Consider the following 23,937-nt stretch of genomic DNA (forward strand, 5'->3'; position numbering starts at 1 on the left):
TCCCCTGTCCAAACGGAGGTGAAGAGCGCTGCTTATCGTGGCTGCATGCACTGATGTTTGGAGAGTCCTCTACCCTACCTCCCCACCTAGTGGACTCTTATGTTGTGTGATGTCTGAAGTCTGTTGCATTTCTGTCTGAGGTGTTTTTTGGATAGTAAAGCTGCCCTCCCTGTGGAGGGTAACTCTGAAGTGCCTTTTTTCCTCCACCTGACTCAATCGTCATGTAAACCCTCTGATCTCTATTAAAGTAGCGCGACTCGGGTTGCGAATGACCACAGTCACCAATTCTTGACAAGTGTCTATGCCTATGTATGTCTGATCTCAGAATTGTGTGTACTGAAACTCTAATTTCCCTCTGGTATTAATAAAGTATCTCTGAATTTTGAATTGAACTGAATCTAACTATGGGGAATGCGGTAATAGACAACATTTCACTGAGGTGGAATATCCCTTCAAAAATGAACTAAGTAATCACCAAAACACCATCAATAAATAACAGGAAAAGAAAAAGCTGATCTCTCATCTGAATTTCATGTGTTGGAGCATGAACCTGGCTTTGTTTAAAGCATTAAAACATAATCAGGTCAGAAAACTGTGAGTTGTTTTCTACTCAAAGGGATGGTACAATGTGGCAGGTGTGAGCAAACGCTGACCCTGGTGTAAGAGCGTTTTAGAGACTGGCAGTTCAGCTGGTGAGGTGGTGAAGTACAGTTGTGACTGTTTCTGGGTCCTCAACAGTAATGACTGAACAATAAACCAGAGTAAATATTCGGAGTTTATTAACAAAAACTCAGTAGTTTCACAGTAGAAATAAATAGCTCAGCAGTCAAACTTCAGAAATGAAATGGTCTAAAGTCGTTTTGTAGGTGAAGCGAAGGTGATGTAGTTCAAATGTTCTCATGTCAGAGCTTCATTAGACAGACTACAGGACATGTTCTAGATCCAACAGAATCTGGACTCAAACATTAGAACTAAAGTTTGTTATCCGTTTCATCAGAGAGGACTTTCTAGTTTCTCCAACTAGTGGTTGTCTGAAACTTCCAACAACATTGTGAATGATCGTCTGACCTCTCCGTTATTGCTTTAAGGACGAACGGCTCATGGCAGCATGGCCATCTCCAGGCAACATCTCTGACTCCAGTTTCATCCCATCTGACGGAGTTGTGTTTCTGAGTGGAGGCCCTGCGGAGGAACGGCTCGATCCCAGCAGCTCGGCTCAGTGCAGTTTGACCGTTGTGAGGAGCTCAGGGGTTGTTGGGGTTGGTGCTGATGGTGGTGTGTTGACTGTAGTCTGAAAGAAGTAGAGCTGAAAGGGAAACAGTGAAATCAGCTGTTGTGGTTTACTGTGTGTGTGTGTGTGTGTGTGTGTGTGTCTGTGTCTGTGTCTGTGTCTGTGTCTGTGTGTGTGTGTGTGTGTGTGTCTGTGTCTGTGTCTGTGTCTGTGTCTGTGTCTGTGTCTGTGTCTGTGTCTGTGTGTGTGTGTGTGTGTGTGTGTGTGTGTGTGTGTGTGTGTGTGTGTGTGTGTGTGTGTGTGTGTGTGTGTGTGTGTGTGAGATCACTGACTTTACAGCCAACGGCCAACAGCATATGCAGGAGGATGATGGTTACCACGGTGCCCACAGCCATCGCCCTGGTGTCATCACGGACAACGGGCCAGAATGTGAGGACTAGTACTGAGCCAGAGATCACCATGGCAACCACAATCAATGTCCACTGCAACCATTCAAAAGGTATGGTCCACAAGATCTGAAGATTACAAGATGCACAAATCAGCCATAATTGCATGACCATCTGCTACCAATCTCTCCGACTCCCACAGACGTCGGACTCCTAATTCACGACTACAGAACAGACGCGGTACGATTTCCGTACGGCTTCTGGACTGACTGCCATTCATACCAGCTGTGGTGTGTGTGCTTGACTGTCCTGCGTGTTTCTGCATTTCCCTGCGATGGACTAGCAACCTGTCCAGGGTGTACCCCACTTGTATGCCTGGAGACTGCTGGAGAATGGCACCAGCCACCCCGCAAGGATAAGCAGGTGAAGAAAATGGATGGATATACAAGATGTACCTTGCTGAAACACGTCTCACTTCCTGTCTGGCACATGTTCATAAAAATCGAGAAGGACCTGGCTGCAGCACGCAGAAAAGGGTGGCGTCGGCCAGTTGTCAGACTCATACCATATTTGGAAATGACGCATTAGCATTCCCATTAGCACACGTGTGATGGCAAGGGACATGTGCAGTAGTCACCATGTTGTATCAGATTCAGTGGTGTAGTGGTTACAGTGTTAGACTGGTGTGTCGGTTCGCCTCCTGGTCCCGGCATAAACTTTATTTTTTTTATTTTTTAGCAACACTTGCCAGTATTCTGTTTTCAACACTTTATATTGGTAAACAGTTTAAAACATGAGGGCTAATCTGTTTATTCTTTACTTTCCTTGTTTATTTAGCCAGTGTGAGTCCATGTGTGAGCAGAGGAACAACTAAAATGCGGCTTAGAAACGACTGTGGTTAGAAACGACCACATTCAAAGATCTTTAGAGACATAAAATATTTAGCAGAAAAATTCATTACTGCCGACACCACCTAGAGTCGAACTCTATTTTTTACTAACCATGGATTTGATAAACTGGTCATTCAGTGCGATCGATAAGATTTTTTCAACAATGAGAACGGAGCAGGGGGCTCCCACATGTCCACAGGGGACACACCCGGTGGGGTATATGTTGGATTCCTGGAAGGAGTGGAAGATCGTATGCCTCTCCCAGCTGTCCATTGAGGATGTCGTAGACGTGTGGATATTTGGTCTGATTATCACTGGATTTCTCCTGATTGGAGTGGGAGGATATCTGAGCGATTGGAGGGCGACCCGCACCCACGGAAAGCACCGTCTGTGTGGAGACTTCTCAGACTGGGACGTTACTCGAGGTGAATCGTAAGCTGGACAATGTCCTAGCTGCGATACCGATATTAGTGCGCAAAATGGATGTCATCTCGGAGAGAGTCACTGGACGGTATGGACAAGTTTAAGTTTAAAACCCCAAAATTGGCTTCACTGAAGGACTGGAATGATCAGTTTAAAGACTGAAGGCAGAGAGGAAAATTATCTCAGCCTGACCCAAACAAATTCTTGTTATCTGAATCTGACGCCGTGGTAGCCTTGAGCTGCAAGCAAATAAAACCCCCCACGAAGGAATGCAGACAGATGCTGTCAAAACCCGACCTACCCCCCCGCCTTCGGATTGGTGGACTTCAGCCTGGCGAGGTCATCAGCTGGAGGAGTCTCCCTCCCACCTGTGACTGTACAGTAGATGAGTGCCATAGATAGCTGCTCTCGCTGGGGGAAACAGGATGCCAGCCCCGCCCTGCCTTCCTATTGGAGTCTCATGTTGTGAACTGTTGATGTTCGTGCTTATATGTTTGAGGTGATTTTTTTGCATAGCAAAGTTACGCCCTGTCGGGAGTAACTCTGGAATGCCCTTTTTCCCCCTCCCCAAATCTATCCTCATGTAATCCCCTTTTCATCTAAATGAAATGAGCGCCATTCATGGCTGCTCTCGTGGTCTGCCTGTATCCGTTTTGTCTACGTGTGTGTGTGTGTGTGTGTGTGTGTGTGTGTGTGTGTGTGTGTAACCTTGGTCAGGCTGTGCTGCAAAGTCAAATTCCTACGCTTCAGGACACTGGAACACTGGCAATAAAGCTTTTCTGATTCTGATTCTGATCAGCAGAGGGCGAAACGAAACAAAAGTCAGACAACAATGCCTCTACACTACCACAGATAATACACAACATACTTTGGAGCGTTCAGAGATTTGCTGAAAGGAACCTTTTCATTATGGGATATAAATTCAGACCTTGTCATGTAGCAAATCATATTTATCTTGCTTCATTTGAACATAGAACAGAGTATTAACAATTGTAAACTAGTAACAGCTGTAGTTCATGTGGGTCTGACTTTTCTGTGTGCTGCAGCCAGGTGTACTTGTGAAAATCTGCATGAGTCGTCTGGAAAAAAATAATAGAAACGTGCATCTGTGTCCACACCACAGCTGGTGCAAATGCTCTGACTGGACTCAATGATTGTTGGTGTCTGTGGAAGCCGTACGGAGAGCAGACTGCCTCTGCTCCGTACTCGGTGTGAGGGTATGCCGTGGGACCTGCAGGTCCTTGCAATCAAAGCAGACAAATCCTGGGGAAAATGACTGAAGGGAGGATGTACTCACTGATGTGGGAATGAAGATGAAGAGGGAGTATCCGTAGACACACACCGTCTCCAAGAAGGAATAGGCTCCCATCTGCCTCTCAGTCCCTTGCCTCCAGGTCAGAAACGCCCACAGGCCAATGGGAACCAGCCAGGCATACATAAAGATCACCACTGCAGCGATGGTTACTGGAGAGAAACAAGACAGACTCGGTGAGCTAAGGTCCAACAGGGATCAGGTCTTTCTGGACCTGTGAGGACCTGACCTCTGTGGAACTGGGGTCTGTAGTGGTAGCTGGAGTTTCCCATCTGGCTGAAGAAGGTGGACAGATTCCCACTGATGGCTACAGAGAACACCAGCGTCACACAAATCCAGAAAGGTCCTACACAAACACACACGATGAAGACACAAGTCACCATGAAGGTTCTGCAAGTGTGCGATGTGGAATTCTGTTTCAGGTTATCTACATTTTATTTTCTGCCTGCAGCAAATTTCCAGGTTTTCTGCAAAACCCACAGACATTATATATTGATGGACCCCCTATTGGCCGCTGGGACGCAGGAAATCTTGGACCAAAGTTGAGTTACAGGCTGGTATCTATACATGTTCATGGTATAATATTATAATTGATTGATTATTCAATTCAAGTTTATTTATATAGCGCCAAATAACGAGTTGTCTCAAGGACCTTCACACGGTAAACTTTCCAATACAAGTCAGGTCATTAAGCCAATCAGTAAAACGTTTCCTATATTTAATATAAATATTAATAAAGTATCTTTGAATATAAGGAACCCAGCAAGTATATCCTGTCTAATCATTATGAACACCGACTACAGCGAAATCCTCAGATGCATCCATGCTGCTCAGTACCAGACCTGTATGATGTCACTAGTTACTAAAGAACCAATCAGCTGGCAGAGCTGCTGTTGAAGTGTGAGCTGCACAACTTGCAAAACGACGTGACTCAACTTAAGCAACAAAGCAGAGTCCAGCTGCTGTTATTTATTTGTTGTTGGTGTTTATAGAAAAATAAATAACTGAAACAGCTCTTCTTAGGGTCTCCAATGACCTTCTGACCCACAGTGATGCAGGGGACTGTTCTGTTCTGGTCCTGCTGGACCTGACTGCAGCCTTTGACACTGTTGACCATCACCTGCTACTGGAGAGGCTGAGAGACTGGGTAGGCCTATCAGGAACTGCTCTGGAGTGGTTCTCCTCTTATCTTTCTGAGCGCTCCTTCTCTGTGGCCGTCTCCAAGTTTAGGTCCTCCACCACCTCCCTTACCCATGGTGTCCCACAAGGTTCTGTGCTGGGACATCCACTGTTCCTCAGCACAACTCTTACCATCTTTATGCAGATGGCATCCAACTGTACATCTCCTTTAAGCCCCATGAGATGTCTAAGCTGCAGCTGTTACACACCTGCTTAGACTCTATCAGAACCTGGATGCTGGGAGCTTTCTACAGCTGAATGAAGATAAGACTGAGATCCTCATCTGTGCCCCAGACAAGCTGGTTCCCAAAGTCAGACACTCTCTTGGTCAGCTTGCTTCCCACACCAAACCTTCTGTCAGGAATCTTGGCGTGACCTTTGACCCAGCTCTCACCCTGGATTCTCATGTCAGTTCTCTTGTTCGCTCTTCCATCTTCGATCTCAGGAACGTCGCTAAGCTGAGTCCCATTCTGTCCCGCTCTGAACTTGAGACAGTTCTCCACACCTTCATCTCCTCACGCTTAGACTACTGTAACTCTCTTTTCACGTGTCTGAGCAGAACCTCCCTGAACCGTCTACAGGTGGTTCAGAATGCCTGTGCTCGGCTTCTGACCAAGTCCTCCAAACACACCCACATCACCCCGCTTCTCCTCCAGCTTCACTGGCTGCCAGTCAACTTCAGGGTAGTCCCTACACCCCCAGCAGGTCCCTGAGGTCCAGTGATCAAAGCCTACTGGTTGTGCAGCACCAGGCTAAAGACCAAAGGTGACAGATCATTTGCTGCTGTGGTCCCCAGACTCTGGACCTCTCTCCCCCTGAGCCTGAGATCAGTGGACTCAGTGGTCTCCTTTAAGAAGCAGCTGAAGACTCACTTGTTCAGGTTTTGGTGTGACCGTCATCACCCTTTTCTTTTTCTGCTCTCCCCACCTATTCCACCTTCCTCAGGATCCACTGATTTTCCTCTTTCCCTTTACTTACATTTTTAAACACACTTTTTTTCTCCTTTAAACCATATTTTTTAATCATTAAAAAATAACTGTTTTATATTTTAAACTTTTGCTCTTATAAAGCGCCTCGTGATTTTTAACTTGAGAGGCTCTATATAAAAGATTGTTTTCTATCGATGTCTACGGTAAACCACCTGGTGATTCATACAGACATGGTTCCGTTTACTGTGCCCATCTGCTGTCCCGTGTGTCCTTGATCAAGTTAGAAGAAACAATCTGCTAGGTTAGTTCTGCTAACATTGTCCACCAATAAAGTTTTATTGAAAGTAAAGAGACATGTCTGTGTGCTCACCATAAAGGTCTGGGTTGCTCCTAAGGTAGTGTTTGATGAAGTTTCTTCCAGGTAACGGCATCACGGAGCCCTTCACTCGGTCCAGCACCTGCATGGATGAACAGTCCATGCAAAATGATGGAAGACTCACAATGGACGCCACAGCAGCACCCAGTATGTTTTTGTAGACAGGCTGTGGCAAAAGCACATCCGCATACCTGCACTGTGTCCACGTTAAACAAGGACTGATAGTACTCAAAGGTCCAGAAGCCCCCTCCTGGTTTGTGTCCTTGTAAAAGCTGGAAGTACAGACCAGAGCTCAAGAGGTTTTATCTACAGGAAACTGCTGTACGAAACTTTGTTGGGGCTCAAAATGACCCCTGATGAATGCCTACACATAACTCCATAATAAAAAGACTGGTGTGCTCCACGCACTCGGCCAGGATAGGAGTATTACATGAGCTGCATGCTGATTGGTTGGTTTAGCCCAATGGCTCTATGACACTACCTGAAGTTAGAAATGCTGTGTACAATCGTGTGAAGTTTCAGGATAACTGAATAGGAAGACTATCGTTCAAACTGAGGATATTCCCGGTGCATCCTGGAACGTTACATGGATGCTCCGACTTTCTTCTTCGTTTTCTTCTCATTGGATAAACAAGTAGCACGGGCTACATCGTCCTGCAGTTGGCATGACTGTGACCAACATTTTCATATCACCTATGTTGAAGTGTGTTGGGACGTGTTAATTTAAAGTGGGCATACATGTTTTATTTGATTAAATGCACAGTGGTCTTTAGTCGGAATGAATGTCATGTTCAGTGGAAAAGCTCTGGCGCTCCTATTTCAGGACTCAGAAGTTTGTCCAAGGAGTGGGGAACAGAAAATGGAAGGATTTGGAGTCTCACGCACTAATATTCATGACATGCGACATCTCTCCTCTATCAGCAATCACCAATGCCTTTGTTCGCTCTTCTTTCTTGGGTAAAAAAAAATTGCAACATCCACATTGCTAATGCTAAAGGTTAGCTTCTACTATCGGAGACGCGCTCTGCTCTCTCCTGGATGCCAAAACAACTGCTTTCCCCGTCAGAAGCCAGAATGGGTGAGTCCATGAATGCAAATTTTCACCGTGACGTAGAACTGTCAGGCTTTTCTAATCTGAGAGTGTCACCGTCTATTTTCTGCCAGCGGATAATGCAGGGAAGAGAGGCAGAAGACCATTTTCATGTTCAGCCTGCATGTGAAACTCAGAGGGACAGATCGAATTTAAAAAATAAGTAAAAAAAAAAAAAAAAAGTTTCTCAGTGAACCTCACTTTTAAGGGTGTGCGTCTACGCCTATAACGTGTTAAACCAGCGTCTCTTAGAACAAACCGCTGCTCCGTGGTCTTTACAACAGTACTAATTTACACAGGAAGGCATGTCGGAGATGACACTGGAACATCAGACACCTGAAGCTGCCCATAATCAACAAGGTAGATTCAGTTTGAATTCTAGGACCCCCTTAAAAGCTACAGGTGTTTTGGTCCTGATGAATCTTTCACCTCTGAACTCTCCTCCTGAGCCTCCTCGTCCTCTGATAGGTCCAGCTTCACGTCCTCTCCAGCCGTTAAGGTGGGAATGTTTGAAGGTGAGATGCTGAGTGTGGGGGCCCCAGGGTCAGCAGACAACAGCTCTGCTGCTTCCTCAAACTCTACAGACAAAGAAGAACATGAAGCAGGTAGGGCTGGAAAGAAAACATGGAGACACCACGAATGACATCACTGACAATAAAGGACTGAACGTATTTAGGCAAGTTAACGACAGACATAAACAAAGTGTGTGCAGCAAATTGTGTCAAGTGCAGGTCCTGACAAAGTCGACCCGTTTCATCACCAGAATCACCAGCTGAAGAGCCGAATGTGAAACTTTTCAGATAACAGCGAGTCCTCAGCACGCCCCCAGAGCCGCCTTTCTCCAGCATCAGGCCTCACAACAACAAAGATCTGAGCATGAGCACCTCTGTTTTATTGCCGTTTTGATCAATTTTCACTGATAGAAAACATTTTGTTTTTGTCACTTTAAATTTCTGCTTCATTGCTTTTTCTTAAACAAGCACAGAGATTTAGTTTGAATCATTCTGAAACAGAAGAATGCATCCACGTTGATGTTAGTTTTAAATAAACAATTTTATTCATCCAAAACAGTTAAACTATAAAAGTTTTGAAATCTTTAAAATCAAATATAATCTTATGATGTCTTCAAATCTCACCTAAAAGTAGCAGAGAACATTAAAGACTGACAGAAAAAGATAATTGTTTTTAATGCGTCCTTGTTTTAAAGTGATAGTGTGTATTTTTCCTGGTGATTGGGCGCAGTAGATACCTAAATTGTTGCAAGCAAGCTGTTTTTTTCTGTTGGAGTAAGACCTCATTAACGGATCCCCATTTGGGTCAAAAGGACCTGGGGAGTGCAAACTTCGGCTAAGTGACAATCACATCAGACTCCCTTTCATCAGTGGCAATGCGTAAAGAGGTAAATGTGTAAAGCAACGCTTATGCATTTGTTTAAAGTTTTGTAACCGTTTGTTACAAGTCAGTAAATGCATTTTGTCCTCAAGGGCTCTGTTGGGGTTATTAGGAGCGAACAATTCGTAAGCTTTAACTTACTTTTGGATTCTTCAATAAATTCTGTAAATATGGAACTATTTACTGATTTATTAATTAATTAAGATATTCTTAGATATACGGGGCACCATTCCCCTTTTACCGGGGAAAAATTGAATCCAAAACTCTTATCAGTCTTTCTTGAAGTTCGTAGAATCCTCGGAGCAGAGACTTCTCTTCGACACAACAAAGCTACTGGACACAAAAATCTGAATTTTATAACATTTAATTAACAATTTGTCAAATGAATAAACAGTGGAATAGATAAATAATAACCGTGTGATATGATTGAAGATGGATGTGTTTGTATGTGATGGAGGATGTATGAATGGGGTCCTTTGTTCTCACAAAGGAGTAGTGTGTGTGTGTGTGTGTGTGTGTGTGTGTGTGTGTGTGTGTGCGTGTGTATGGATTCAAAATGGAGTCTTGAATACAAGATGGCTGACCCCTTTGTCTGGCTAAAGTGTGGGTGGCAACTTGCACTTTAACTTCCAAAGCACTTAGAATCAGTAGTAACTTAACCTTAAATCACTCAAAACATTTCAAAAGATCATGAAACAACACAAAAGATTAATCACAAATTAATATCTTTTAGTTTCAGCCTGGCCATGACAGAAACCATTTTAAGATACCAAACAATGATCAATAAGCAGTTTATTCTTTCAAAATGACCCGACTGACGTGTTTGGGACGAAAAAGGAAAGCACGAAGCTACTTTTTAAGCAATAGACGCGGTTTATTGCTTATTTGAGACTATAGAGGAAACGGGAGAAGGAAAGAATGAGAGAAAGAGATGAGTTTCTGATCACCAGAACAGTGAAGCGTCCCTCACTGTTTTGATTTGACGGTTCTCCGTGTTTCTCCGCAGTTTGGCGTCGTCCGTCGGTTTGATGCTTTCTCCGTTGTTTACCTCCACGAGTGTTTCTCCACGGGCGCCAGGTATCCTGGGCAAAAGAACGAAGTTTCTTTTGTGCTGAGTTTGACAACTTACAGCGTGCTTGATGGAGTTGTTGCTTTCCTCCGCAGTTCTGTGTCCTCAAACATCAGCTGGAGGGGAGCAGAAACGAGCAGATCTGATGGGCTTGCAGTTTAGTTTCCAGCAGTTCCGTGGGCTCAACTTGGCACTTAGAGCTTCCGCGTGCTCAAGTTGTCGGAGCGTTGACAAGCGTGTCCTTACCGCCAGGTATCCTGGGCAAAAGAACGAGGATTCTTTGTCTCTGCTGAAGATTTATGGTCTTAGTTCGCGGGAAAAGCTCCACGGCTTCCCGCACATGCGCAGAACGTGTTTCTGGTACTAGGCGGTGACGTCATCACAATGCTTCCGTGTGCAAAGCATCATGGGAAATGAAGTTTCTTGGCGCTGATGTGATTATTTGCTTTTCAGAGCAATTTAAGCACAGTCATTTTGGAGAAAATCACTGCATAGTAATTTCCTCATGAGGTCAGACCCTCAACAGGCTCCCATAGAAGGAAACATGGCGTCTAATATGGCGTCGCCCTGAGACTCGGGCCCAATCTCAATACTCGCACTGCGCCCTGCGGTCTTCAGCAAAAGAGCACTTGGAGAAAGTGTGCAGTAGGGTTCGAGTGCGTAGTACACAAGTCTGCAAATATTAGCAGACTTGAGACAGGGAGCATTGCATCATTGATCACAACGCATGCCGTGATGCTGGCCGCTGTGAAACTTTTTCAAAAACCTTTATTAACAATTTTCAAACACACAACAAAGCAATTATTTGAAATAAATTTAACTTCATTGCTGCTTTGTCTAAAACATTCAGAGAATCAAATAATTGTCCTAAAATTTACTAATTTCATTAGAAAATACATATTTTCAGAAAAGGAACTTGAGCCGTTTCTCCTGCAGGAAGGCTGGGACACCTTACGCACTCGCACCCCTGGCCGGGAACGCGTAAATGAAGGGCGCGAGGGTGCAAGTGCGAGAATTGGGATTGGGCCTTAGACCCTCACCCACGTTATTATGGTTATGTGTTACGAAGTCAAATTCTATTCAGTTCAAATTCAAAAATACGTTATTAATCCCAGAGGGAAATTGATTGCTGTAGTAGCTCAGAATAATAATAATAAAGTCATCAAAGGATTATTGTATATTACAATGGCTGTTGGCAGGAAGGATCTCCAGTAGCGGTCAGTGTTGCAGCGAAACTGAAGAAGCCTCTGACTGAAGACACTCTTCTGTTGTCGGACAGTCTTGTGAAGAGAATGCTCAGGGTTGTCCATCATTTTCTTGATTCTCTGGAGAATCCTTCTTTGCATTATCTCCTCCAGCGGTACCACAGTCGTCCCCAGAACAGAACCAGCCTTTTTTATTAGGCTGTTGAGCCTTTTCAGGTCCCTGCTTCTGATGCTGCTACCCCAACAAACGATGGCTGAAGAGATTACACTCTCAACAACAGACTTGTAGAAGATCTGCAGCATCTTGCTACAGACATTGAAGGACCTAAGCATCCTCAAGAAGTGCAGTCTGCTGTGTCCCTTCTTGTAAACAGCTCCGCTGTTCTTTCTCCAGTCCAGTCTGTTGTCCAGGTGAACTCCAAGGTACAGGTCTCTGATTTGTACTGGAAGTCTGAGGTGTACAGGGTGAAAAGGAATGGTGAGAGTACAGTCCCCTGTGGTGCTCCAATGTTACTGATCGCCTGGTTTGATGTGCAGTTCTTCAGCGTCACAAACTGTGGTCTGTTTGTCAGGTAGTCTTTAATCCAGGCGATAGTTGAGGCTGGATTGTGTTAAATGCACTGGAGAAATCAAAGAACATGACCCTGACAGTGCTGCCTGCTTTGTCCAGATGACAGTGGGTTGGTTGAAGCAGCTGGATGATGGCATCTTCAACTCCAACTCCATGGCGATAAGCAAACTGCAGCGGGTCCTGATATGTTCCAGTTTGCTTATTCAGGTGGACCAACAGGAGTCTCTCCAGGACCTTCATGATGTGGGATGTCAGGGCAACCGGTCTGTAGTCGTCATTTACTGACTGTCGGTGCGCCCCAGGGCAGCTGTGGCTACATCGTAGCTCATCACCATCAGTGTGTGAATGTGTGTGTGAATGGATGAATGATACACTGTAGTGTAAAGCGCTTTGGAGTCCTGACTCTGAGAGGCGCTATCAGTGTGTTTACATGCAGTCAGTAACCCTTTTAAAACCTGAATATTCACAATAACCCGGTTCCACAGGTCCATGTAAACACCGCCAGAAACCCGGATATGCTCATAACCGGGTTTTTAAAAACCCGGTTACTACACCTGGGGTAACCCTTTTCTAACCCGAATGTTTGGACGTGTAAACGCATACCGCGATATCCCCATCAAAGCGTGTGTTCTGCGCATGCTCTGTTCGCAAGGAATCTTGGTCTTTTGAGTAGCGAGACGTCTTGTATGCGCCAGAACACCGGAAGTACTCGTACGTACTCTCCTTCGAATGAAGGCCAGTACGCACAGTCGTTGTAAGAGCTGCTGGTGGGTCAATACCAGCACTAAAGCATAAACAAACGCGGTCACTACCTCTTCCGAACTGGGAAACATGTTGTTGTTTTCACGGATACCGGAACGAGAAGAACCGGAAATGACGCATATTGCGTCTTGACGTAGCCCACACGTCCTGACGCTACCCCAATGTCCGCATTTAAATCGGGTTATGCAAGTTAGAGGTAACTCGTTCTATTTATGCTTGTAAACGGGTTATTCTGATCAACTCAGAAACCCAAATACCGACCTTAACCCGATCATAACCCGGATATTGGCTGCATGTAAACGTACTCTATACAAGTGTGGGTCATTTATCATTCATTAAAAGTAACCAATCAGAAAAAAGACAGAAATGTTGACTGTACCGCGCGACGCGGTAGTTTCTTATTTGTAGTAAAAAAAAGGCGTCTGGCAACAGCGCAGACATCTTTCTTTAGCAGAAAGGCTTTTAGCGCTTCCACTTGTGGTGTTGTGTTGGGTTTTAAAGACGTTTCCAAGTCATTTAGAAGAGAGGAAAGAGCCGCAGTGAACGCCACTTCAGTCGCCATGTTTATGACAAACTCGGCGCTGTGGTGTGTGACGCACGCTACTCAGAGCTGATTGGCACAGTGACAGTTCTCAGGGGGCGAGGTTATTTGAATAGGAGAGTTCCCAGACTCTTTCTCTGTGCAGAATTAAACAGAGGAGGAGTCTGGCAGGCCAGGCTACAAACTCTCAGCCCCTTGTTCATGCTTAAGGCTCGTTTTGAACACGTGAGTCACTCTGGCTCTGTGAGGAGAGACACCCCACCTCCATGACCCAGATGATGGCTGGATGCTGGCTCCTGACCTTTGCTGTAAAAATGACACGTTTGGATATTTTCTGGACGTGTTCCTAAGATTGTGACCAGCAGATGTCTCCATTCACCTCTGCTTCAGAACACCATTCTTATTTGTAACCGAGTTGAAGGCAGCAGAAGACGGTGTGAGGAAAGAGACTAACACGCACCTTGGAACTGCAGGTCGTTGGGACTGGCCATGGCTTTAGGAGACACACCTGGATGGGAAAGGAAAACGGGATGAGACCTGGTGAATAAAGACTAAACAGCGAAGAATACCCCACATTTAAAGAGAAATAAATACCCTACACGCGATTTATTCCAACGTGGTAATAATATAGGAAGCAAGACAGGCCTTACGGCGGCTAAATAAAGTCCTCTTTAAAACAAAAACAACCCACCTTTCGGGCTCACGGACCACCGTCAGGAGCTAGAGAGCTGCCACTGGCGTTCTAATGACAGCTGCTTCCGGTACACGTCACCACGTAAACACAGCTGTCACGTGACTAGGGAAAGAGGAAAATACTCGGGACGCTTCTTTTTCTCCCGTTTTTATCTTATTTTTTTCAATAAATTTTCTGTGAAATTTGCAACATTAGAAGCAAGACGAGAAACACACGGATAGCAAACAGGAACAAACGACATGCACACAAACAACGCGTAAGTAATAATTTAACTGGCGTTATTTCACACGTAATCCTATCGTATAATCCAAGCAGATGTGCTTTTTTTTCTGCCCTGGTTGTGAGATAGGCGGAGAGGTGAGCTCCACCTGCTGTTGATGGGACGGGCATGCCCGGATCTTCCAGAACCGTGAGCTGCGGCTGTGCGCGCCGCCGTATTGACATGCCTTGCTGCCGTGTTGCCAGGCGGTGTTGACGGAGCTTCAGTCCCGAATGTTTTTCTTTAGTTTTCACTCATCAGCCATAGATCGCTGCTCTTGCTCACAGCAAGCTGGGCTTCCTACCGTGGTGCCCAAGGGCGTAGCAACGAGTTTAATATTGGGGGGGACACATTTTGGAAATTAACAAATCTGTTGTAGGTCAATATTTAGGTCAACTTCACTGAAAAAATACATTTAATGATTATTTCTGATTCTAACGTGTCACTGAGTGTTTCATGCAGGCTGAACATGAACATAGTCTCCTACCGCTATCTCCTGCATTAGCTTCTGATAGACAGTGAAACTCTAGGATTAGAAAAGTCTGACAGATGTGACTCAGGGCATAAGGCAAAGCCCAGAAAGACAAGGAAATAACTTTTATAGCCCAGTTCACTAACATTCAGGTTTTTTTTTGTGTGTGTTTCTTTTTTTTTTGGATGGGGGACCCATGAGCCAGCCAGAAGGGGAGGAGACTTGGGCTCCCCATTAGCCAGATCCAGGTGCTTACCGGCCAACGTGGACGTTTTAATAAAAAAAAGTTGTTTATGTGTCAGTACTGTTTTATTTTTATTTAATAATACGAATGTAGGATATATTATCTTATACACATGGGTAGAGATGTGTAAACAGATTTGCATATTCAGTCTAAATTGATCTGACTCTCATCAGAATATTTTAAACTACATCAGCCAACAATGCTGACCAACAATCAGAAAAACCTGTTTGCTTGTGTTTCTTTTTTTTTTGGATGGGGGACCCATGAGCCAGCCAGAAGGGGAGGAGACTTGGGCTCCCCATTAGCCAGATCCAGGTGCTTACCGGCCAACGTGGACGTTTTAATAAAAAAAAGTTGTTTATGTGTCAGTACTGTTTTATTTTTATTTAATAATACGAATGTAGGATATATTATCTTATACACATGGGTAGAGATGTGTAAACAGATTTGCATATTCAGTCTAAATTGATCTGACTCTCATCAGAATATTTTAAACTACATCAGCCAACAATGCTGACCAACAATCAGAAAAACCTGTTTGCTTCTGACAGAATGAAAAAAGAAATAATTCACTTACAACAACAGCTGGAACTACATTAATTTTCAGACAAACAAAAGAAAAAACAGTGGCCAAAACTGCAGTCTAAATGCACCAGAAAGCAGAGTTTAACACTTATTTTTCTAATATTTCTAAGGAAGCATTTATTTTATTCTTAAGCCGTACTGCCCAGCTCTCCTTGTTGGGATTAAATACGTTCAACTGTGTTCACTTATTATCACATCCAAATCTTCCTCTCATCAGCAACCTAAAATCATCTCGCTCTTCACTGTAGCACCTCAGCAGGTCTGGCTCTCACTGTCTCACCCTCAGCTGGTCTGGCTCTGCCTGTCTCACCCTCAGCTGGTCTGGCTCTTACTGTCTCACTCTCAGCAGGTTCCTGCTGAACTTCATTTGATCTCTAATATAAAAACAGTGGACATGAATAAGGAGTAAAAAATACTGTTGGAGGACTAGTGCAACATTAAAATCATGGTTGTTATAGTATTATTTAGTCGCGTTCACTTGTTATCATGCTCGAATCTTCCTCTCATCATCAACCATCTAAAATCTCACTCCACTGTAGCACCCACCTACACCTCAGCAGGTCTGATGCTGCCTGTCTCACCTTCTTCATCATTTTCCTGCTGAACTTCCTCTGGTCTCTTATATGAAAAAAGTGACATGAATAAAGTTTCAAAATGAAATGTGATGAGAATGTCACAAACAAGCAACAATCACACTTACAAACTCCATTTTTATGTGGAGATGCTACTTTTTTTTATTTCGTGTCAAATGGTTTTTATCTGTTACTGTCAAATTCCCCATTTTTCGTTGACTAGTAGTGTTGTTTAATGTTTAATACTGCCTAGCAAGATGTTTACGTTAGTCAGCCAGTCTAACGTTTGACCAGAAATACAATTATCCTCTTGGACTAAATTATTACCAACTCACAATTCCTTTCTTTCTTTTTTGCCCATGAGAAGAACTCGCTGAGCTGCTGTCCTCCTGGCTCAGACTCCCGCTTCACTCAGCCAGCCTGTCTGACTCCCTGACGGGAGGGGCCGTGTCAGTGAGAAATCCGCAGTCTTTCAAAATAAAAGCTCGCGAGTCAAATATTTCAAAATCAATTTTTTTCTTCTCCAAGTTATTGGGGGGGGGGGGGGGGGGGGGGGACAAATGTGCGTTTGTCCAATATTGGTTTTCGCCCTCGACACAGCACAGAAACAGCTCTTGTTAAAATCACAAATGACCTTCTCATGGCAGCTGACTCCGGTTTTCTTTCTCAACTCATCCTTCTTGATCTTAGTGCAGCTTTCGACTCCATCTCTCACTCAACCCTTCTTAACCGGTTAGCTTCCCTTGGTATCACTCACACTGCTCTCGCCTGATTCTCCTCCTATCTCACTTGCCGATTTCAGTCTGTTCAATTAAAATCCTTTTCTTCTCACACTGTTGCTGTTTCTGCTGGTGTTCCCCAGGGCTCTGTCCTTGGTCATCTCTTGTTTATCATCTACATTCTTCCACTTGGCCATATCTTTCGCAAATACAACATAAATTTCCACTTCTACGCAGATGACACTCAAATCTATATCTCCTCTCAACCCAATGCTATCTTCCCTCCAGTCTCGCTATCCAGCTGTCTCCTTGAGATAAAATCATGGTTCTCTTCAAACTTCATGAAACTCAATAGCAATAAAACCGAAATTCTACTCATAGGCAAACCCTCCACGCTGAAAATATCCCCCAGCATATCAATTAGCATCGATAATTCCTCCATCCTTCCTACCCCCCATGTAAAAGTCTTGAAGCCATCCTTGACTGCACTCTGTCAAACCGTTACCTGTCTCCCCGTTTGGTTCAGCCTTGTGTCTCGTTAACTGCTCCCACCTGCCTCTCGTTTTCCCAATCACTCTAGCTCCCGGCCCTCTTGTATTTAAGCCTCTTCTGTTCTGTGTCTTGTGTCTGTTCATTGTTTCAGTGTCCTGCGTGTTTCTTATTAAAGTTATTTTAAAACGTCCTACCTGTCTGCCTGTCTTCCTCCCTGCGTTTGGATCCTCGCCTCACCTCCGCTCACCTCGCCCACACGCCGTGACACACTCTATCATTCAAAGCCCACATCAACAACATCATTCGCTCAGCCTACTTTCATTTACGCAATATCAACCGACTCCGTCCCTCTCTCACTCCTCATGATACAGCCAGCCTCGTACACAGCCTAGTCACTTCTAGGACTGACTACTGTAACGCTCTCCTTTTTGGCCTCCCCCATAAATCCCTCCATCGGCTCCAACTCCTCCAAAATGCTGCTGCACGGATCATCACTCGTGCACCCTATAGAGATCACATCAGCCCTGTTCTTCAGCGTCTCCACTGGCTGCCTACCGAACACAGAATCTCATTCAAAATCCTGCTTCTCACCTACAAATGTATCCACTGTCTCGCCCCTTCTTACCTCTCCGATCTCATCCATGTTGCTGTCCCATCTCGCTCCCTCAGGTCTTCCTCTGCCATCCACCTTGTGGTTCATCCTGCTCATCTCACCACCATTAGAAACAGAGCTTTCAGTCATTCTGCTCCTCGGCTTTGGAACTCACTTCCTCCCAACATCCGAAACACTGACTGCCTCCTCTCATTCAAATCCGAACTCAAAACTCACCTGTTCAACCTGGCTTACACTCTCTAGCCACAAACTCTTTACTCTGAAATTTATAGCATACTTTTTGTAATTTTATTGTTTAAATGATCTTATTCTAATTTGTGTGTAAGTTTTATCATGTTTTGTGAGGTGACCTTGGGTTTTGAAAGGCGCCTATAAATTAAATGCATTATTATTATTATTATTATTATTAGGATGATGGGCCTGGTTGGAGTCGGGAGAGGCAGCGATAAGGCTGAAGGAGAGATGCTAGATCTAACCTTATTGACTTTGTCCACAAAGAAAGACAGAAAGTTCTCACAGTCTGTAACAGAGTGGACGGAGGCTGTAGGAGAGGCAGGAGAGACGATGCTGCTGATGGTGTTAAACAGCACCTTGGGGTTCCCTTTGCTCTGGGACACCAGGTTGGAGAAATAGGAAACCCTAGCATCTCTGACTGCAGAGTTAAAGGATGACAGAAGATCCTTTAGGTGCAGCAGATGGACGTGGAGATGGGTTTTCTTCCACAAATGCTCAGTTTTTCTGCACTGGCGCTTCAGGCTGCGACGGCTGTCATTAAACCAGGGAGTAGGGCAGGGGCGGATGTAGGACTGAAGAAGATCCAGGGCTTAACACACACACACGCACGTGCGCGCACACACGTGACACGCACTAGTCAACATCATATATATATATATATATATATATATATATATATATATATATATGTCTTGTACCACATAATTTTTAATCTGAAGCTACATATTAAGCATATTCAGGGCAGACTATTGTTCCTGTTAGTGTTTAGTGTGAGATGATAGTAAATATTCCCTTTCTTTCTCCAACAACTTTACCTGATAGTAAGCTAACTTTAGGCAAACCAGCAGCACAACAAATATTTTCAAATAAGACCCACAAACCTGACCGACCGGAAAAGGGTGGCTTGCCTCCTCCGGGTCGGGGGAGAGGTCCTACCTCAAGTGGAGGAGTTTAAGTATCTCGGGGTCTTGTTCACGAGTGAGGGTAGGAGGGATCGGGAGATCGACAGGCGGATTGGTTCGGCGTCTGCAGTGATGCGGACGCTGAGCCGATCTGTCGTGGGGAAGAGGGAGCTGAGCCAGAAAGCCAGGATCTCGATTTACCGGTCGATCTACGTCCCAATCCTCACCTATGGTCATGAGCTTTGGGTAATGACCGAAAGAACAAGATCGCGGATACAAGCGGCCGAAATGAGTTTCCTCCGTAGGGTGGCCGGGCTCAGCCTTAGAGATAGGGTGAGGAGCTCGGACATTCGGGAGGGACTCGGAGTAGAACCGCTGCTCCTCCGGATCGAAAGGAGCCAGTTGAGGTGGTTTGGGCATCTGGTCAGGATGCCTCCTGGACGCCTCCCCGGGGAGGTGTTTCGGGCATGTCCTGCCGGCAGAAGGCCCCCGGGTCGACCCAGGACACGTTGGAGAGGTTACATCTCCAATCTGGTCCGGGAACGCCTTGGGGTCCTGCCGGAGGAGCTGGTGGACAAGGCCGGGGAGAGGACGGCCTGGAGCTCCCTAATTGGGATGCTGCCCCCGCGACCCGGACCCGGATAAGCGGAGGAAGACGAAGACGAAGACCCACAAACCTGAGTCAGCACCAGTCTCATCAAAGCTGGGGTTCTGTCGCGGTACTTTTGGTCTAAAAAACGTCCTTATGTCCATCTTCACTCATGCGTTTCAGCCAGAGACTGCAGAAGAAGCCGGCTGCTGAAGGGCTTCTTCTTCAGTGGTGGAGGCTCAGGCAGGCTGTATACAAACTACTGCCAGCTGCGCTCTCTCTGTTGGACTTTGGTACTGCATGTTACTTCCGCTATTTAGATCCGGGGCTTTCCATGAAAGATCCGGGGCTTCAGCCCAAGTAGCCGGGCCTAACGCCGCCCCTGGAGTAGGGTTCACAGCAGGAACTGATCTGGTTCTGACAGGACAGATGTTGTCCAGAATGGAGAGGCAGTGCTCGTTAAACTGAGAAGTTAAGGAATCTGGGTCGTTATCAGAAGAACAGGACAGATCAAAAGCAGCAGAAAAATTGCTAGCTGTGCTCTCATTAAGAAAACGAGAACTAACCATACGGCGAGCAGGAGGTGGGGACGCAGAAACTGACAAGTTAAAGAAAATGCAATGGTGATCTGTAATATAAACATCCTCAGGACAAACACTGTCATCATTTAGACTCAGGGTAAAAACAAGGTCCAGAGTGTGCCCCCTGGTGTGCGTGGGGTCAGAAATATGCTGGGTAAAGCCGAAGGTGTCCATGAGGCTGGAAAAATTCATGGCAAAGTGATCAGAGGGATCATCAACGTGGATGTTAAAATCACCAACAATCACCAGTCTGGACAGCTTCACAGTGGAGGATAGAAAGTCACTAAACTCCTGAAGGAAAGAACTGTTTGGACCAGGTGGACGATAGACCACAGCACAGTAGAACGGGTCTTTACGCCCGACTTTAATCAGCTGCAGTTCAAAGGAAGCAAAGTGACCAGACGTTGTAGAGCTACATGGAAGATGGTCTCTGAAAACCACAGCTAGGTCTCCACCATGACCAGAACCCCGGGGCTGGCTAAGAAAAGAATAACCACTCGGGCAGAGTTCAACCAGACCAGAATAATCAGATGTGTGCTGCCAAACTTCAGTCAGAAACAGAAAATCCAGGTTTTTAGACAGAATTAGATCATTGAGCAGGAAGGACTTATTGCTAACAGAGCAGGTATTTAATAGAGCCATGCTGAGTGAGGTGGAGGAATCAGAAACTACAGAAACAGCTGGAGTTAGTGGACGTAAATTAGCAGGGTTAGATCCACGGTGTTTATAAAAACCACTTATGGAGGGAACAGGAGGAGAAACCACTGAGGAATGAGGATAAACCGACCTTAAAAAACTTGGATGGATGAACCGCGCCGCAACGCGGCCTGGCAGGAATGCGGAAGTGGCGCTCAGGTCACCAAACAAAGGACAAGAAGCTAGAAGATCACGCCGATGTTTACTAGATAAACCACGCTTTAAGAGAAGTCGTATTCTCACCTGGATTCCTGCTTGTTTACCTCTTTTCCTCTGACGTTTTCCCGGGACCGGATAAACATCGCTGGAGGCGCCCTGTTTGGAATCGTCGTTTGGCTCCGAGCCAGTACGCCACTAAGGTAAACAAACAGGATGGTACGTCCTCGGTGCATCTTGGGTGATCGTGAACTAACGGAAGGACAAAAGAGTCTGGCGATCATAGGAGATGGTAGCAGGGACACTACTGAAGAGGATCACAGACAGGAGCGAGGTGGAAAAGAGGAGGTTAGTGGAGAAAAGTTTGAAAAAGTAGCCGGTGACTGCGGCTAAGCCAAGCACAGGCGCCATCTTGTTGCCGACCCAGCGTATCACATTTGAAACACCGCACTTACATGATCAGCTACACTCAAACCCATTTGCTATACATATGTTACTGTGGTATTTGTTGAGATTTCCATTACCTGGTAATTGGTCAGGTCAGGCAGAGGTACAGGTGATTGGGGAGGATGAACCTTCTCCTCAGCGGGGGGATGACTGGGGGTGGGGGAAGCCCTCTTCCAGGGATGGTCTGACCTTCATCCTCTGATGAGGCCCGGTCCTGGACATATACTTGGCCTTTGGAAATGAACACACAATACAACATTTTTTCTGAATTAAACATTTATTTTAAGTTAATGAGTGCAAATTCAACACAGGCCCAAGAGGTGGAGGAATGGAAAGTTCACAAAATTCTTACTTAATTCTTCTTTCAGGCCTTTCAGTGGCTTCCGCCTCAGACTGGAGGTCTGTCTGCTCCTCAGCAAGAGGGAGCTTCCTCCTCGCCTCATTAAACTCATCTGTGTTCATAACAGAGTAAATTTTCATGTTGTGTCACTTTATTATCTTTATTAAATATCCTGCTCCTGCTGAATTTCTGACCATTACCGCCCGTACCCGCAGTGTATATGTCAACTCCCGCCCGCAACCGCAAAACTCTGAGAAATTATTACCTCACAATAAAAGACATGTATTGAGTTTGTGTCCTCTCTGGTCCTGGAGAAAACATGTCATTTTATAGGCTATACCAGGGGTCGGCAACCCGCGGCTCTTCCATCCATGTGATGCAGCTCTCTGTGCTTGTAAAACAATGAATGGATATTTAAATAAAATGCTTTATATTTTACTGCATTAATTTTATATCTGTATGTCAATTCTAAATGTAAAGATTGTCTGCGTAAACCTGAACAGGTCCAACCCGGTCTTACTGTGAGACCAGGTTGACGGGTCACGCTTGTGTGTAATAGTCGCTTTCTGAGCTGAAGAGGATGTGAGATTCTGGGATTCTCCTCAGACGGCTCATGGATGTGTCGCCACATTGGAGACAGGAACAAGCAATATTCAGCCCAAGTTTCATAATCAGGGAACATTTTCTAAGTGACAAGTCTCTCTGAGAGACAGGGTTTGGAAAACACTCGCTTCAGTGGGAGGAACCTTCCTGCATGGTTCTGGTTCTGCGACGCGCTCCAAGCCCCTCTCAGCTGCAGCGAGCCGCGTGGCACTTTGGCGAAGACACTCGGTCGTATAGACGCTGGTTCTGTTAGCGTTGGTTAGCCACAGTTAGCATCTGTACCGTCATCTAAACAGCGGTACAACCACTATCTACTAGCAGAAACCAAGCCATTAGTTCTGGAACCCGGAAAGTATAAAAGCAGAATAGACTTTAAACAATGACATGTTTCGGCCATGTTGTTTCGGTGATTCAGGTCTTTCGGTGGCCGAATATTTGGTGCATCCCTAGTATACACATTTTGCTAAAAACAAACAATACAGACCTAAAACAAAACTATAGCAAACAAAAAGGTAGGATAAAAGAAGAAATGGTACTCAACTCTGTCGTGATGCTGGAGAAATTAACGAATTAGTCCTGATTCCCGGTCTTCGATCACTATTTTTCCCGGCATTTGATGAGTTTTATGGCTTGCCAAAATAACCCCACAGCACACCTGCAGAAGTCACAGACGCCGTCCCGCTCTCGTCTGGCTATACCAGAATATGCTATGATCGCCAGCCGCGTAATTTTCTATTATGGCAAACCATAATTATGCCACGGTTAAAACAGAAACACTCGCTGACGTAATTGTCTATAATGGGAACCCAAAATTATGCCACATTTAAACCAAAACACTTTTTTGAACATTTTTGTGCCAGAAGGATGCCAAAATGCCCAATTTATGCCGAAATAAAACCAAAATAAAGCCAAAATGTTTGCTATCGGGGGGGGGGGGGCTTTTACCAAAACGATGTTCTGAAGAACAAGTTCAGCTACAGCAGAGACACCTCTGCAGGAACACTGACAATAACAGGACAGAAGCTGCAGCCTGCAGACACAGCTGTTTATTACTGTGTGACGCCCACAGTGATACAAACCTCCCAGGGTGTGAATTACACAGAGCCCAGTGACACTGGGGTGGGGTCCATTTTGCCTTGGTCTCCAAAGTGCCTTGATACGGCCCTGGGTGGGCGGAGTTTTGAAGGTGACCTGATTTTGATCAAATATATAAATATCACATGCTTATAAATGATTGCTTTAGGTAAAAACTGCAGTGGGATAAATCTATTTTCATTTTTAAGCCTGTTGTTTTGTTTTTTATGGGACTGTTTTCCTGTCCCGTCTGTCTGATCTTCCCGCATCTCCTTTCAATTCTCCGGAAAATCTCTTTACGGTTTCCTA

The 23,937-nt window shown here is 45.2% G+C and overlaps 1 protein-coding gene across 1 annotated transcript; it reads right to left on the reverse strand.

The window, feature by feature from the left end:
• Window positions 1-757: 757 nt before the first annotated feature.
• Window positions 758-14,181, reverse strand: yipf2 (Yip1 domain family, member 2). Its single transcript, XM_015968925.3, has 9 exons — window positions 14,048-14,181; window positions 13,817-13,864; window positions 8,246-8,394; window positions 6,918-6,998; window positions 6,721-6,808; window positions 4,472-4,588; window positions 4,228-4,394; window positions 1,564-1,746; window positions 758-1,306 (listed from the first exon to the last, which is right to left on the reverse strand). The coding sequence occupies exons 2-9, from the start codon at window positions 13,845-13,847 to the stop codon at window positions 1,217-1,219; spliced, it is 906 nt and encodes a 301-aa protein (XP_015824411.1). The 5' UTR covers window positions 13,848-13,864; window positions 14,048-14,181; the 3' UTR covers window positions 758-1,216.
• Window positions 14,182-23,937: the final 9,756 nt, after the last annotated feature.

Source organism: Nothobranchius furzeri, chromosome 18 (assembly GCF_043380555.1).
Source record: "Nothobranchius furzeri strain GRZ-AD chromosome 18, NfurGRZ-RIMD1, whole genome shotgun sequence".
In the NCBI taxonomy this organism is placed as follows: domain Eukaryota; kingdom Metazoa; phylum Chordata; class Actinopteri; order Cyprinodontiformes; family Nothobranchiidae; genus Nothobranchius; species Nothobranchius furzeri.

Excerpts from the sequence above, each read along its gene's own strand:
- yipf2 (XM_015968925.3), bottom strand. The coding sequence starts at position 13,847 with ATGGCCAGTCCCAACGACCTGCAGTTCCAAG. Across the intron at positions 8,395-13,816 it reads CAACGACCTGCAGTTCCAAG|AGTTTGAGGAAGCAGCAGAG; the intron begins GTGCGTGTTAGT and ends CTTTGTCTGTAG. Across the intron at positions 1,307-1,563 it reads TGTTGGCCGTTGGCTGTAAA|CTCTACTTCTTTCAGACTAC; the intron begins GTCAGTGATCTC and ends TTTCCCTTTCAG.